The sequence below is a fragment of the Siniperca chuatsi genome, linkage group LG10 (assembly GCF_020085105.1).
Source record: "Siniperca chuatsi isolate FFG_IHB_CAS linkage group LG10, ASM2008510v1, whole genome shotgun sequence".
In the NCBI taxonomy this organism is placed as follows: domain Eukaryota; kingdom Metazoa; phylum Chordata; class Actinopteri; order Centrarchiformes; family Sinipercidae; genus Siniperca; species Siniperca chuatsi.
The window spans coordinates 21564642-21577325 of NC_058051.1; the positions used below are offsets into that span (position 1 = coordinate 21564642).

Sequence of the window (12684 nt, forward strand, 5' to 3'; positions counted from 1 at the left end):
ATTAAAGTTAAATGTTTATCCTGACTGGACTAATTGCTGTGTGCTGTGTGTTTGCACGTACACAGACATGTATAACTTCTAACGATATGGACAGTGCCTTTTTTTTCCCCCGTCAGCCTTAGCTGTTGCCTTGACAACTGGCCTCAGAGATCTGTGCACGTGCATGCAATTGTGATAAATCCTGCTTTCAATTTATGAGGCTCCGTCCACAGAGACACATCTAATGCCTGTATCACTCAGGTTCCCATAGTCACATTTTTTCCTTCTCGGTGACATCATTCACCAAGGTTCATTTATTCCATACAGATATTGTCAGTCTGTATTGATTTTTTTTTTTCCTTTAGACTGCAATTAATCTGACCACAGAACATGAATCAGTGCTACACAGGAGTTGAATTATTGATAATTATCAGCATCATTATTATTACTAGTAGTAGAATTACAATGGGAAACTTGTGCTTTCAACTTACTGTAGGTGTCGGGGCTTTTTACCCAGGCTGCAGACAGTTCCTTTCAAAATAAGGGCCACTCAAGGCTGGAATTGAAGACTCATTTCTGTCAAATGAGACTAAGAGATCAAACCTGTGTCCTCATACAGTTGCGAACATGTCCGCCTGCAGCTTAAATGAGATCCCTCGGGAACCACAGAATAAAGTTCCTCTCACAATCTGTAGTTGTAACTCCTTTCTCCCTACAAATTTTCTCCATTTTTAAAACAGTAACCCTCCCACTGCTGCTCTACATCAATTTTTTTCCTTGCCCCCTCTTGATAAAGATGAGTGGGAGTCTTTTGATCAGTCATATATCCCTAAACCCTACATCACTCTCAGTACAGCGTTGACTGTACACTAGCACCATCTGTTGGTAGAGAGACTTCAGGACAGAGAACAGCCTCAAGGTCTGAGAAAATCTCCTGTGAATGCTTGATATTGGTCTTATGTAAATTTCCCTCCCACTGTGTGGACAGTCCACGGCTTTGACTGCACTTTTCATAAAGAAGCAAAGTTTGTACCCGTCAAAGTTGTCTGCCTGTTAATGGCCACTCATTCAATTGATTTGGGCATTCTCCTGTGAGTAATTTAAGGGCAGAGAGCTAAGTAATTAAGCAACAGGAGATATATTAAGTCAGATAAATGAGCAGTCTTAATTCAACTGTGATCCGGGGAGTGGAGAGAAGACAAATTAAGGCAGATGGGGGCTCTTGCCTTGTCTGGAGTCCCACAGAGGCTGCTGCAGCCTTGTAGCCTGTTTCTTTGGCTTTTCTCCCAGATAGATGTTGTAGAGATTTACTGCCACGGTTTACTTAACAGTTCTGATATAATAAGGATTTTTACCCGCGGGGAAAAGTATTAGTTTTTAGTTGAATGACTCACAATTTTGAGAGAGAGAAAGAGAACTGGCAACCAGTATTATTTTTTATCTAAATCCTAGGAAGCCACACCACCAAATGCAGGCTCATTTCTGAGAATCTCTGCTCTTTTTGCTCTGTGAGTATTGACTCATTTTCGTCAGCTATGGCCAACTGGACAGAACTGGCCAGAGCAGGACACAAAAACAGAGGAAACATGGAGAGGCGGAAGTTTGCAGGATGGCAATCTTAGACAGTGTTGCTTGCAGATACAGTGTCAGCTCCCTCAGTGTCAGATGCCGCAATCACATCCTATACTCTCACTATTTTTCCTGAATAAGAAGGATATATGGTCACCGAAAATGATTTTTCACGTGTTTCTGTCCACTGACAAATTCAAACCTTTATCTTTAACAATGTGACTAAATGTAAATTATATTCTGATTTCTCCTCAAATATAAAAAGACTGTTAGATGACCTGTTATCTAACTACATTTTGGATTGTGCTCGGGCTGTCTGAGGATGTGTTCTGGTTGAGAGCTCAGATTTCCCCTTCAGCAACACCATGTGTCCTGAAGAGGGAGGGGAGAAAAAAAACAATCAGTGACCTTGCAGAGCTGCAACACACAGGCTTCGTACGTGTCCCCACTGAACCACAGACATCAACACAGCAGCTGAATAAATGATCACAGACCCGGTAGAGGCATGTTGGGGGGTGAGAACGAGAGGACAGCTGATAGTGGAAAGAGAGAGAGAGACTAATGAAAGAGAGAGATTCAAAGAAAGAGTGAGGCTGTGAGTGAGGCAAGGGGGAGGGTGCTCTGTGTGAGGAGAGCCTCCTCTTTTCATTGACGTTTAGGGGAATGTGCTGATTAGTGGAGAGTAAATCAGTCAGATGGAGATTCCCAGTCTCCTGTGCCTGACAGAGCCTCTGTAGCTTTCCAGTCACCACGGTCACCTTACCTTTTCTGTAAAGAGCAGCAGCAATTTGTCATCAAAGCCCGGATCTCGTTTCACACTGTACGGGCCAACCCGGAGACAGATGTGTGGAGGTAGGTGGGCTCTACTCTGAAGGTGTGTGTGTGTGTGTGTGTGATCTCTCTGGCTGTGAAGTGCAGGTTCATATAGGTTCTGTTGCGAAGACAGCCACTGTTTACATTGTCAGACACTGCAGGCATGTGGTGAGCTGGCGTGTATGCCTGAGAGTAGTGCTGAAATTATTAGGCAGAAAATTAATTACCAACAATTTTGATAATTGATTATTTTGACCATAATCAAACATTGTCTATTTCCAGCTTCTCAGATGTGAGGATTTTCTGCTTTTCTCTGTTTTATATCATTGTAGATTCTTTTGGTTTTTAGACATGTGGTGTGGGATATTACAAGCTATGTGAAGACGTCACCCTGGGCTCTGGGAAATTGTGATGAGCATTTTTCACTATTTTCTGACTTTTTATAGACTAAACAATTACTCAGTCTGAAAAATAATGAACAGATTAGTCGAAGATGAAAATAATCATTAGTTGCAGCCCTGCATGAGATATGATTAGAATAAAAGGATAGATGAATGTGTGAGTGTATTGGTGTATTTGTATTAAAAACATGTATGATAGAGCTGTTGATGCTGGTACACTGGGGTGCCAACGCCGCTGCTCTGTAGTCTGATGTCACACTCACGCTGATGCACAGTGCCAGGAAGGAAGGGAGAGTTCTTTGTGTTTATTTGTGTCTCTAATTTTGAGTCAAAATAACATCTTTATCAAGATGCACTGTATATTTAAACATTTGTGACTTGCCAGCTGCTGTATAAACCACAGAACTCCAACAGGTTGTTTTTTGGCCCTTTAGCCCTCAGCTTGTCTCCGATTTATGTGCCTCTGAACTGGCCAAGCCCCCATTTCCAATCCCGATGTCTTTCTGACAATTGTCCTGCTCATGTCAAGCATTCTGTTGACATCTTTTCAATGAAACCTATAGTAGGACCTCTGATGATATGTTTTCCTCAATTGTTCATGAAGAGCTGAAGTGCAGTCCACCTGGACCTCCTCTCATTAGACCTGTTAACAGAATGGATGGCTTAGCGAGGACATCATTAAAGCCTATTAGATGCACAGAGCATGAGACAGCTTCTCCCTCATCAGTCATGCTGTACGTGAGACTGGCAGTTTGAGAATACAGAGCTGCACTGTACTCAATGCATGCATGCCGCTTTTTCTTTGCCTCCCCTTAGCACTCTTTCTCTTTATCACATGCAACTCACCCCTTCCTCTCTGTCCTTCCCCTCAGTTCATACCTCCCCCCATCTCCTTTTTCTCTGTCCTGTGCTTACACTCCATCAAGTCACATGTATTGTTATCTTGTTGTCCTGGAGCCAGGACGTTGCTGAGTTACATTTTGTGCTACAGCAAATAAAAGGCAGAATTCCCCTCTGGGATCATTAGGCACAGTGCAGCAGCTATGAATCTCAATAGCTTTTTATTACACAGAATTCCTTGGTGTTTCATCATTAAATGCAAAGTAATCGCAAAAATGGTGAACTGGCTTTTTTGTGTATGCTGCTCATTATTCTGTAATTCATTTCCATAGGAAACAGATAAATAAGGTCTCAAAAAAGCTGCTTAAACATGATGCTGAGGAGCATCTACCGAAAGTATCTTAACCTTATGCTAAGCAGATGTTTATGCACTTGAACAGGAGGTCCAGCAGACAATAAAGTGTACCTGTCACACTGACACTGGCCCGCCTGTGTAACTCAAAGTGGTAATGATGACTGAGCTCTTAGAGTGCAGTTCCAAAATGCATGAACAGCGTAAACATGGAAATGGATCTCATCCTGTTATCAGGCTTGATTTGAGGATGTTACTGTGTTGCTGACTCACCATGTCCCTCCCTCTGAAACTACTCTTCCCAGCTGTCACTGCAACATCTTTGTTGTATGCTGCACAATTTACTGGTTAAAGGTTTAAGTGAGGCAATTGACCTTATTTACACAGTGGACTTGTTTAACAGCTGGGATGGGAAAGTATCAGGAAGGCTGACAGACTGACTGGACTATGTCCCTTCGATATTTTGCAAACCCTAACAGGGAGGTTTCTAGGTATAGTTAACTAATAGCTACCAGATAGGCTAGGGGTTCAATAGCATTTTATCGAATCTGTTTCCAATATTGAATATGCTCATCAAATCTTATTCCCTTATCAAATTTTTAGGTAACTAAATTGTTTTAGATTCTTTAAACAACAAACGTCGTACATAACTTAAAGCTGCTTTAATCAATATTCTTACATTAACAACAGATTAAATAACTACGACAATGTGAAAGAGGTCGCTGGAAGTGACGAACCCACAGATAATTATCACCAGACTCTGCAGTTCCCCTCAGCTCTACGGAGCTTTTCAGCATCTCTCAGCTCATGGTTTTACAGCCACTCTCACTGCTCTCATCAGCACCGTTTCCAGCCACAGCAGGCAGCTGTTTTCAACGAAAAAGCTCAAAAAACCCACTGCACGCTACATCCCCAGCACCAAACGGCAGACGGACAAAGTTGGTGAGTAGCTGATGAACATAGTGGAGCATTTAGCAGCTTAAAAAGCCAGATATTTTTCTCAAGATTTACTGGAGAGGTAAACAGAGCTAAAAAACAGAGTGAATTTTGGGCATTTTATCGACTGGAACTGGATCAAAAATGAAACCAGCTATCAGAATCCAAGCCTAGTTGGCTCCAGCTCTAGGCCAAAGAAAATATATGAAATGCACCTATATGGCTCCAGAGTCTTGCCATTAATGAATATTTAATACTTTCTTTGCTTCCCAGTGTTGATGTGTCCTTTTGTATAGTGTATCTTATTACCCTAGCACCCTTTTCGTACCTGAGGTCACCCTGAGTAAGATGTAAACTCAGAACTGCAGATCTGGTAATAAGGTCAGCAGCTCATAATCTGAGGTAGACCAGATGTAAAACAGCGTCAGACTGCTCTTTCCCATAGACAAAATATTCCTTTTTCCACAAAAGAAATTCTGCCAAGCCCGTATATCAAAAGTGAAAACATTGAAGGGCAAGTGAACTCCCGGAATTCAAACTGTAACTGTGTTGAAGCAGCTTGAGGAAACTGACTCCACCAGAAGAGAAAACATTCTCATATGGCCCATGTTGATTTTTATGTCAGTCATAGATTATCATGTGGGTGTGAGAATTACTCTCTGCTGATACAGCCTCCTGCTTTTGATTGACACCTGAGGCTGTTAGGAGGTTCAGTTGATTAAAATGACAGAATTAGTCCTCTCAATAAAAAGATCCCCAAACCAACGAGGTAAAACACATTAGTCTTCTGGCTGCACCCTCGACTTCTCTGGCGAATTTGTAGGATCCCAGAAAATGGGAGGTAGAGAAACATCCTCTCTGCCCGCTGATATTTCCACATCCTAGTCCAAGTCCATTTATTTTGGAAGCGTGTATCATGGAAAACCTAGAATAAGTCATGCTTTAGTCAAAAAACAAAAGTATCAGTATTTGGTGCTTTTTGTATTTCTCACCCTGGCAACATCTTAAACACTTTTGTTAAAACTAACATATCTTCACATGATTACAGATTGTGATACAATGAATCAACTGCATAAAGGACCAGTTTGTTAATCTGTGGGCTCAGAGAGCCGGGACAGGGGTCTCAAATAAGTAATTGAGGAGCTACAGATTGATGTGCCCTGCAGCCTGCAGAGACCCAGGCTGTGCTTTCAGGCAATAAAACAGTAAGCTTTATGGAGCGTACATCAAACCTCCAAGGATAAAGCGAAGGTAGCAGACAGATTTACTCTACATTTGAAATCCATTCCTCTATAATGGCAGGAATTTGTCTTTTTTGTCTCTGATCTGGGCTGGTGTGTTGCAAACTTTCTGTTAATGTTGATGTATGATACGGGTGGCTGGCTCTTCTCTAGCTCGCTCCTGTAGGACTTGTGTCGTTATTGACTTCCAATGTGAGCTAGATACTGTCCAATAAGCTTTGGTTTTGTGTGTGTGTGTGTGTGTGTGTGTGTGTGTGTGTGTGTGTGTGTGTGTGTGTGTGTGTGTGTGTGTGTGTGTGTGTGTGTGTGTGTGTGTGTGTGTGTGAGTGAATTAAACAACATTAGCTGCTGTCAGGTAGTTTGTCATAGAGATGGTGAATTAACCCTTATGCCCCTGTGTAACCCTCTTTTACTTGTAAATGCCTTGGCACTGTCTCAAGTGGAGGTTATGGGAGGCATTGAGAGAAATGAAACAATAAACATGGTGCTGTGTAACCCCTCCTCCAGGGGTTGTTATCATGAATTTGAGTTTGCTTGTTATTCTCAGAATGTCCCTATCGCTCTGTTAAGTCAGGCCTCATATCCTACCCAGCCTGCCTGAATGGGGCGTATGTTGAAATATAAGATCTGCTGACTTGCACCCACCAGGTCTTGTGGAAATGTGGTATGAATGGAACTTGCACACTCAGGATATCTTCCATTGGAATATGTACATGAATACATTTCTCAGCACACTCGTGACCTGCACAAAAGGTTTCCTCTACTTCCTTTCACATTCCCGAGCAAAAGGAATGTAGATCGAGGATGACTGCTTTATCTCTGTGCTTTTGTTCGATGATTGATTGCTTCCTGGTTGTCTGTGTTACTTTGAAAAAAATTCACTGACCAGTTAGTAGTTTTTCTTCTTTTTTAATTTCTAAACACTGCTTTTGGCTTATGTTCAACCTCCCAATACCTTGACATGGATGTCTAGTGAAGACATAAGCAAGAGAGATGGGAATCATTAATTATTTGTTTTTTAATTCTGTTTTCAGTGTTGAGGTGCTTTCAACTGTGGCTTTGAATTAATATTTAAATACAACTGATCAAGTTTTCATGGCAGCTGGGGGAAGTTCTCATCACATGTAAACTGATCCTGAGTTTTCTCATGTTCATTATTTGATGTCTTGGTCTGGAGTGGAGGTTGTTTTCTGCTTAGATGTGCAGAGTTAAAAAAAAGAAGAAAAAAACAGTTAGGATTTCCTTTGACAAATGAGATCTTTACACAGCAGTTTCGCTCAGTTACTGTCTAATTATTTGTCATACTTCTTGTCTCTTAGGGACTAAAAAATTAATGAAAATAGTTTTTACGTGTAGTCGCAGATCCATTTAGATTAGCTAGTCAGTGCTATGAGAAATACTTGTTTTTTAACCTATGTAGTCTGATTCCTTTTATTATTACTGCTATGTTTAAGTTGATTAAATGACTTGAATCACAACAGAACTAAGGTTGAAATGACTGGCACGACTTCTGGGTTGAAATTTATTATGTGAATATTGTGTCTTCAGGTGACTTCACAGTGTTTGCACAGCAGATCACGATACTAATAGCTGCCTTCACATACCCACATCTGTATTCGGTCCTCCAGTTTTGGGAACTTTCTCCTAAAATAACATTATGTTTCCTGAATGATTCTATCACTGTCAGCCTAATGAGAGCCATTAAAATGAAATACGTTTTGTAATTTCACTTCCAAGTGGAGCAGAAACTGAAAGAAAATGTTAAAATTCTTCACAACGCTCAGGATTATGACTGGTGGTTTGTGAGTCCCAACAAGAAAACAACAACAAATATTATTTGGCAGACATACTGACACATCTCATGGCCATCACTACAGGGTAGGCCCTGTTGTTGGGTGACTGTGTTTTTCCTAATCAAAGACTGGAAAGGCATGATGGAGCAGACATGAGAAAGGCTGCCTTTATACACAGTGCCAACACAAACAATGGCCTGCGCCAGTGTAGACGGCCGAGCCGGGAGGTGCTCCTTGGGGCTCAATAGCCGTAGTGTTTCTGCTGTGGGCTTCGGGTGCCACCGAGGCACAGTTGGCTTTGCCAGTGAAGGGCGGCAGAGCAAAGCAGCAAGTAACTGGAGTCCTGGCTGTGGAGTCCAGGAAAGAAAAAACGAGGCAAACTCTGCTAAATTGATTAGACAGCTGTGTGTGGAGAGGTGAGTAGCAGTGGAATGTAAGCCATCGCAGTCTGAGTATTATAGGAATGTGGAGGTTTTGATCTGTGTTTCCTCCCTTTATCTGTTTCTCTTCAACGTTAATCCCCTATCTGTGTCAGCATATTATGTAGCAGGATGTGTGTATAGTCAAGTATGCATCCATACTTGATGCTGAATCACTAATTTAAGGGCATACATCAAGCAAAACCTTCTGTGCAATTAACATGTCTGTTTTTCTACTACAAACTTATTTAAACTACAATCCAGCTATTTCATGCTTGACTGCTAATGAAATCTTGTGAGTGATTTGAATGATTGAGCAACACAACAGATCATCAGCTATTTATCTGATCACTGATGCAGTCGGCAAAGAATGGAATCTGATTGAAACAGCAATTATTATCATTTTAAGCCTTCCAGTCAATTTACCCAGTTCAGTGATTACCATTTAGCTCAAGGCTCCAAATTGATTGCATTGCCAGGCGCACAAACACACGCACGCACATGCACGTGCAAACACACACACACACACACAAACAGATCATTATTTTACGAACATGTCTGGTTTATGTCAAGTGATAGATATGGTTGTTTTTTTTTTTAATTCTCTAGGATTATGCTGATGGATGGCTCCTGGAAATCAGTTCTGGAATCAGAACAGCAGAGAGACGTGATTTTAAAAGTGTTTGGCTGATGTTATACAAATGGGGAGTCTGTTCGGTGATTGATTGGCCACCGTGGTGCTGTTAGGCAGGGAGGCAGATGCTTTAGGAAGGTTGTGGGGCTTTAAAATGCTTTAAAAGTGATTTAAAAAAATAATTGTTGAGTACGAACTGTCCAATTGCATGCGCTGCACACTACATAGCTATTTGCATTCTTACAATATTATATATATTTTTGCATTAACAGAAATGGAAATGTGTTGAATGTTTTTTATCAATAAAAAAAATTCTGTACTTTTATTGTCAATCTTAACAATTGGGAATGAAGAAGATTGATATAAGACATGCTGATGATCATCTTTGCTGTTTTCATTTTCCTGACACATAGTGCATGTAAACCACAGGACCTGCTCTGTGTGACTTGAGACAGGTGTCAGTCTGCCACTGCCTCAAATAGATTATTGCACCAACCGCCCCGCACACACGCACACATGCACACACACACACAAACACACACACACACATGTCCCTGCCAACATCTCCCAACCAGAAAAGACTGGTCTTTTTACATCCTGGTGCCTTTGAATAACCCAGCCACCCTCCCAACTTGCAACCATGACAAACACGTCTGACCTCAGTCATCCTGAATGACATCACTGCCACATGTCTTTCCATTGGGCCTAGTGTGCGTATTCAAGGGAACGTGTAGTATCATGTCTAACCAGTGGGTGGCACTGTCACTCTTGAGAGCCCACTGTGGAATGGCTCCCACCACGCCTGTTTTGTTGTTCTGGCTGTGGTGTCACGCTCCTGTGTCCATCATGACCACCATGTGTATTTATACCCACTGTGGCCTTTGTCACATTCACAGTCAGGGCTCCTCTGAGCGCTAACCACGAGAGACACCAGTCTAAGCCTTGCACAGCTTTCCAACTGACCTCAAAATTTCAGTGTCATTGAAAAACGCTGCACATCGATCTGCCACACAGGAAACAGATAATGAGATGAAATCAGCAGGGCATTCAGTGGTCATTCTCTTGTGTTAATGTGTATTCTTCCTCTTGTTCTTCACAGCATTGTTCGTCTCCCTCACAGTGTTTACCAGTGTGTCACCTCACATGGGTCTATTTTTAGCAGGGGAGAATTGTGCTGTAACTGTGTTTCTGTGCTGGGGTGGGGCTACAGTGAAGAGCTTCAGAGAAATATGGTGTCTGGTAATTGAGTGGAACTGAAAGGAAAATATTGTAAATGGACAAACAGGGCCCGCTTCTAATAATGGTAACAGTACACAATACATGACCTCTATCTGCCTTTTATAGAGTTAGAGAGAGATAGCATATGCATGCAATCAGGAGAAGTACGGCTTTGGAGTCCTGTATTTGCCGTGGTTCCATGAAATGTATTTTTTACAGAACTGCATATACAGAAAGGAGTACATAAACATGCGGTTGAGTTGTAAAGTAAAGGCTTGCTTGGTTTCCATTGTAAGGGTGTCATTTTATTCATGCTTTTTCTGCCCTCAGTCATTCTGAGGATGGCAGAGAAATGCCCGGGGCTGGTCACTAGATGCCCACATTCATATTTTTGGGCAATTTGAGTCTCCACCCCACCTGTCTTGCATATGTCTTTGGAATGTGAAAGGAAACCCACGCAAACACCAAGAGAACAAGTAAAAACTCCACCCAGAAAAGACTGAGGCACAAACCTAGCTCCTTCTTGCTGTGTGTAAGCTACCCAGCTGTGCTGGTTGTAGGTAGGGCTAGGAATCGTTGGACATTTTTTGATACTAGTGCGAATACATTACCTGGGTTTCGATACATATACTGTACAAAACGAATATTTTTGAGGAGTATAAACATGTTTCTCATGTTTAAACTTTTTTTCATTGAACAAAGGAAGCTAAACCTCTCGTAGTTATATGTTCTCTCAACAAAAGCAACTCTATAAGAACGTTGCCTAAATAAGATGTAGTCTAAAACTGGCAAAATAGTTTTTTAAATCCGTAAATATCTGATTAAAGTCGCTCTCTTAAACCATTGCCTCTCTTAAACTTCTATCATCTCTGTCCATTAAATGTGAAGCTGCAGCCAGGAGCAGGTTTGCTTATAGCATAAAACTCAAAGCAATGGGAAATGGCTAGCCCAGCTATGTCCAAAGCACCTCTAAATTTTACCAATTAAAACACAGGTGTAAAATCAACCAGTTATGTTTTTAGGGGGCGTTATGTGCTGGACTTTTTTTTTTTTTTTTTTTTTACTGTTTTGGACAGTGAGTTCTTGGCTAGCTGTCCAGCTTTTTTGCTAACCCGAGCTAACCATCTCCTGGCTGTAGCCTCATATTTATAGTACAGACATGAGTGTGGTATCAATCTTCTCATCTAATTATCAACAAGAAAAGCGATTAAGCGGATTTCCCAAAACCATTTCTTTTAAGAATAAGTTAACAAGCCTTCAGTCTTGACCAGGCATTTAGTGTTGACTATTGGTACGTAACTGTTGTTGCTGCAAACACATTTCAGTCAGTACTAAAAAAGTATTGAGGTTCAATACCCAGTCCTAGTTGTGGGTAAAGGATATGTCTGGAGTGGTAGTACTTAAAAAAACATTTAGTTGCTTTAAATAATTTTGATGCAACAAAACTTATCTTAGAAGTCATCTCCTCCAGTTCAGCCTTCAGTTTCCATGTGTCTGGACAAACATATTGTTTCTATCCGGATTGGAATTACTAAGTGATGTATGAACAGGAGAAAAGAGAAAAGTTTCTCAGACATCCCTTGCCACTGATGATCTTTGATCATTCCCATAGGATCCCACAGGCAACACATCTGCTCCAGCTTTGCTGCCAGGATGTGATGAGCAGAGGCAGCATATCCTTTAATTACTCTCATTTCAGCTCTATTTATACATCTGCTGCCAGATCCTTCTTATGTACAAAAATTCTTTGTTCCTGAGAATTTACAGGGAAAATGTGTTTCTTTTTTTTCCTCTTATACAAAGTCTTCTGTGTTCACAAAGCTATCCCGGGCCACTACAACTCATTTAGTATGCTGTTGTATCAAACTATGACATCAGCCCATTCTAATTGTTTCCAGACCCGGCAAGGGCTGAGTTTTCATTTTATTTTCCGTTTCTTAGCGCAGGTCTCAGTCGCTCAGTATCCAGCAAAGCAGATAATGAGAAACGGTGCATGATGTCATGTAGACAGAGCATGCAGTGCCAAAATCTTCCTAGTTTCCAGGACGCTATCCTTTCCTCTTGTCATTTCTTTTGCTGTCTTTTCCTCTGCTCTGTCTCTTTTCAAACTCTTTGCAATGGGAAAATCCAAGTTTTTTTATTCTTCTGATAATATTCAGGTGCTACATCTGTGGGGATGCACATGTAGCTGACCTGCGGATGCCTCTTTGACCTTGTCCCAAGTGTAATGTATCTAACTTTCCTTACACTGAAAACAAGAAGGAAGAGGAAAAGAAGGGAGGGCAGTGAAACTGAAGGGGAGAAGGGGCTGACAGAGTAGGAGCTGAAATGCAGAAAGACCATATGTATTGAGTTGAAGAAATGGCATTTTATGAGCAGAGAGTGGGCCTCTGCTTGGAATTCTCAATGACATCATTCTGGAGCAGAGCGCAGTGTAGCCAGGACTCTGGAGATGGAGTGGGCCTTCACCAGACGGGACGACTAGACTG

The 12684-nt window shown here is 41.5% G+C and overlaps 1 protein-coding gene across 10 annotated transcripts in view; it reads left to right on the forward strand.

Annotated features, from left to right (window-relative positions):
- The window catches only part of LOC122883570 (IQ motif and SEC7 domain-containing protein 1-like), an 88574-nt gene that overhangs the window by 52451 nt on the left and 23439 nt on the right, over window positions 1–12684 (forward strand). Inside the window, exon 1 of one of the 10 annotated variants that reach the window (XM_044212453.1) lies at window positions 2243–2400. The exons of 8 other annotated variants lie outside the window; for them this stretch is intronic. Coding sequence is in view for 1 of the 2 variants with exons in the window: in XM_044212451.1 (XP_044068386.1) it covers window positions 2391–2404 (14 nt within the window). In the remaining variant the exon portion in view is untranslated. Of the gene's footprint in view, window positions 1–2242; window positions 2405–12684 lie in introns of those variants that run through there. One more of the 10 variants, XM_044212451.1, reaches the window with a different exon arrangement.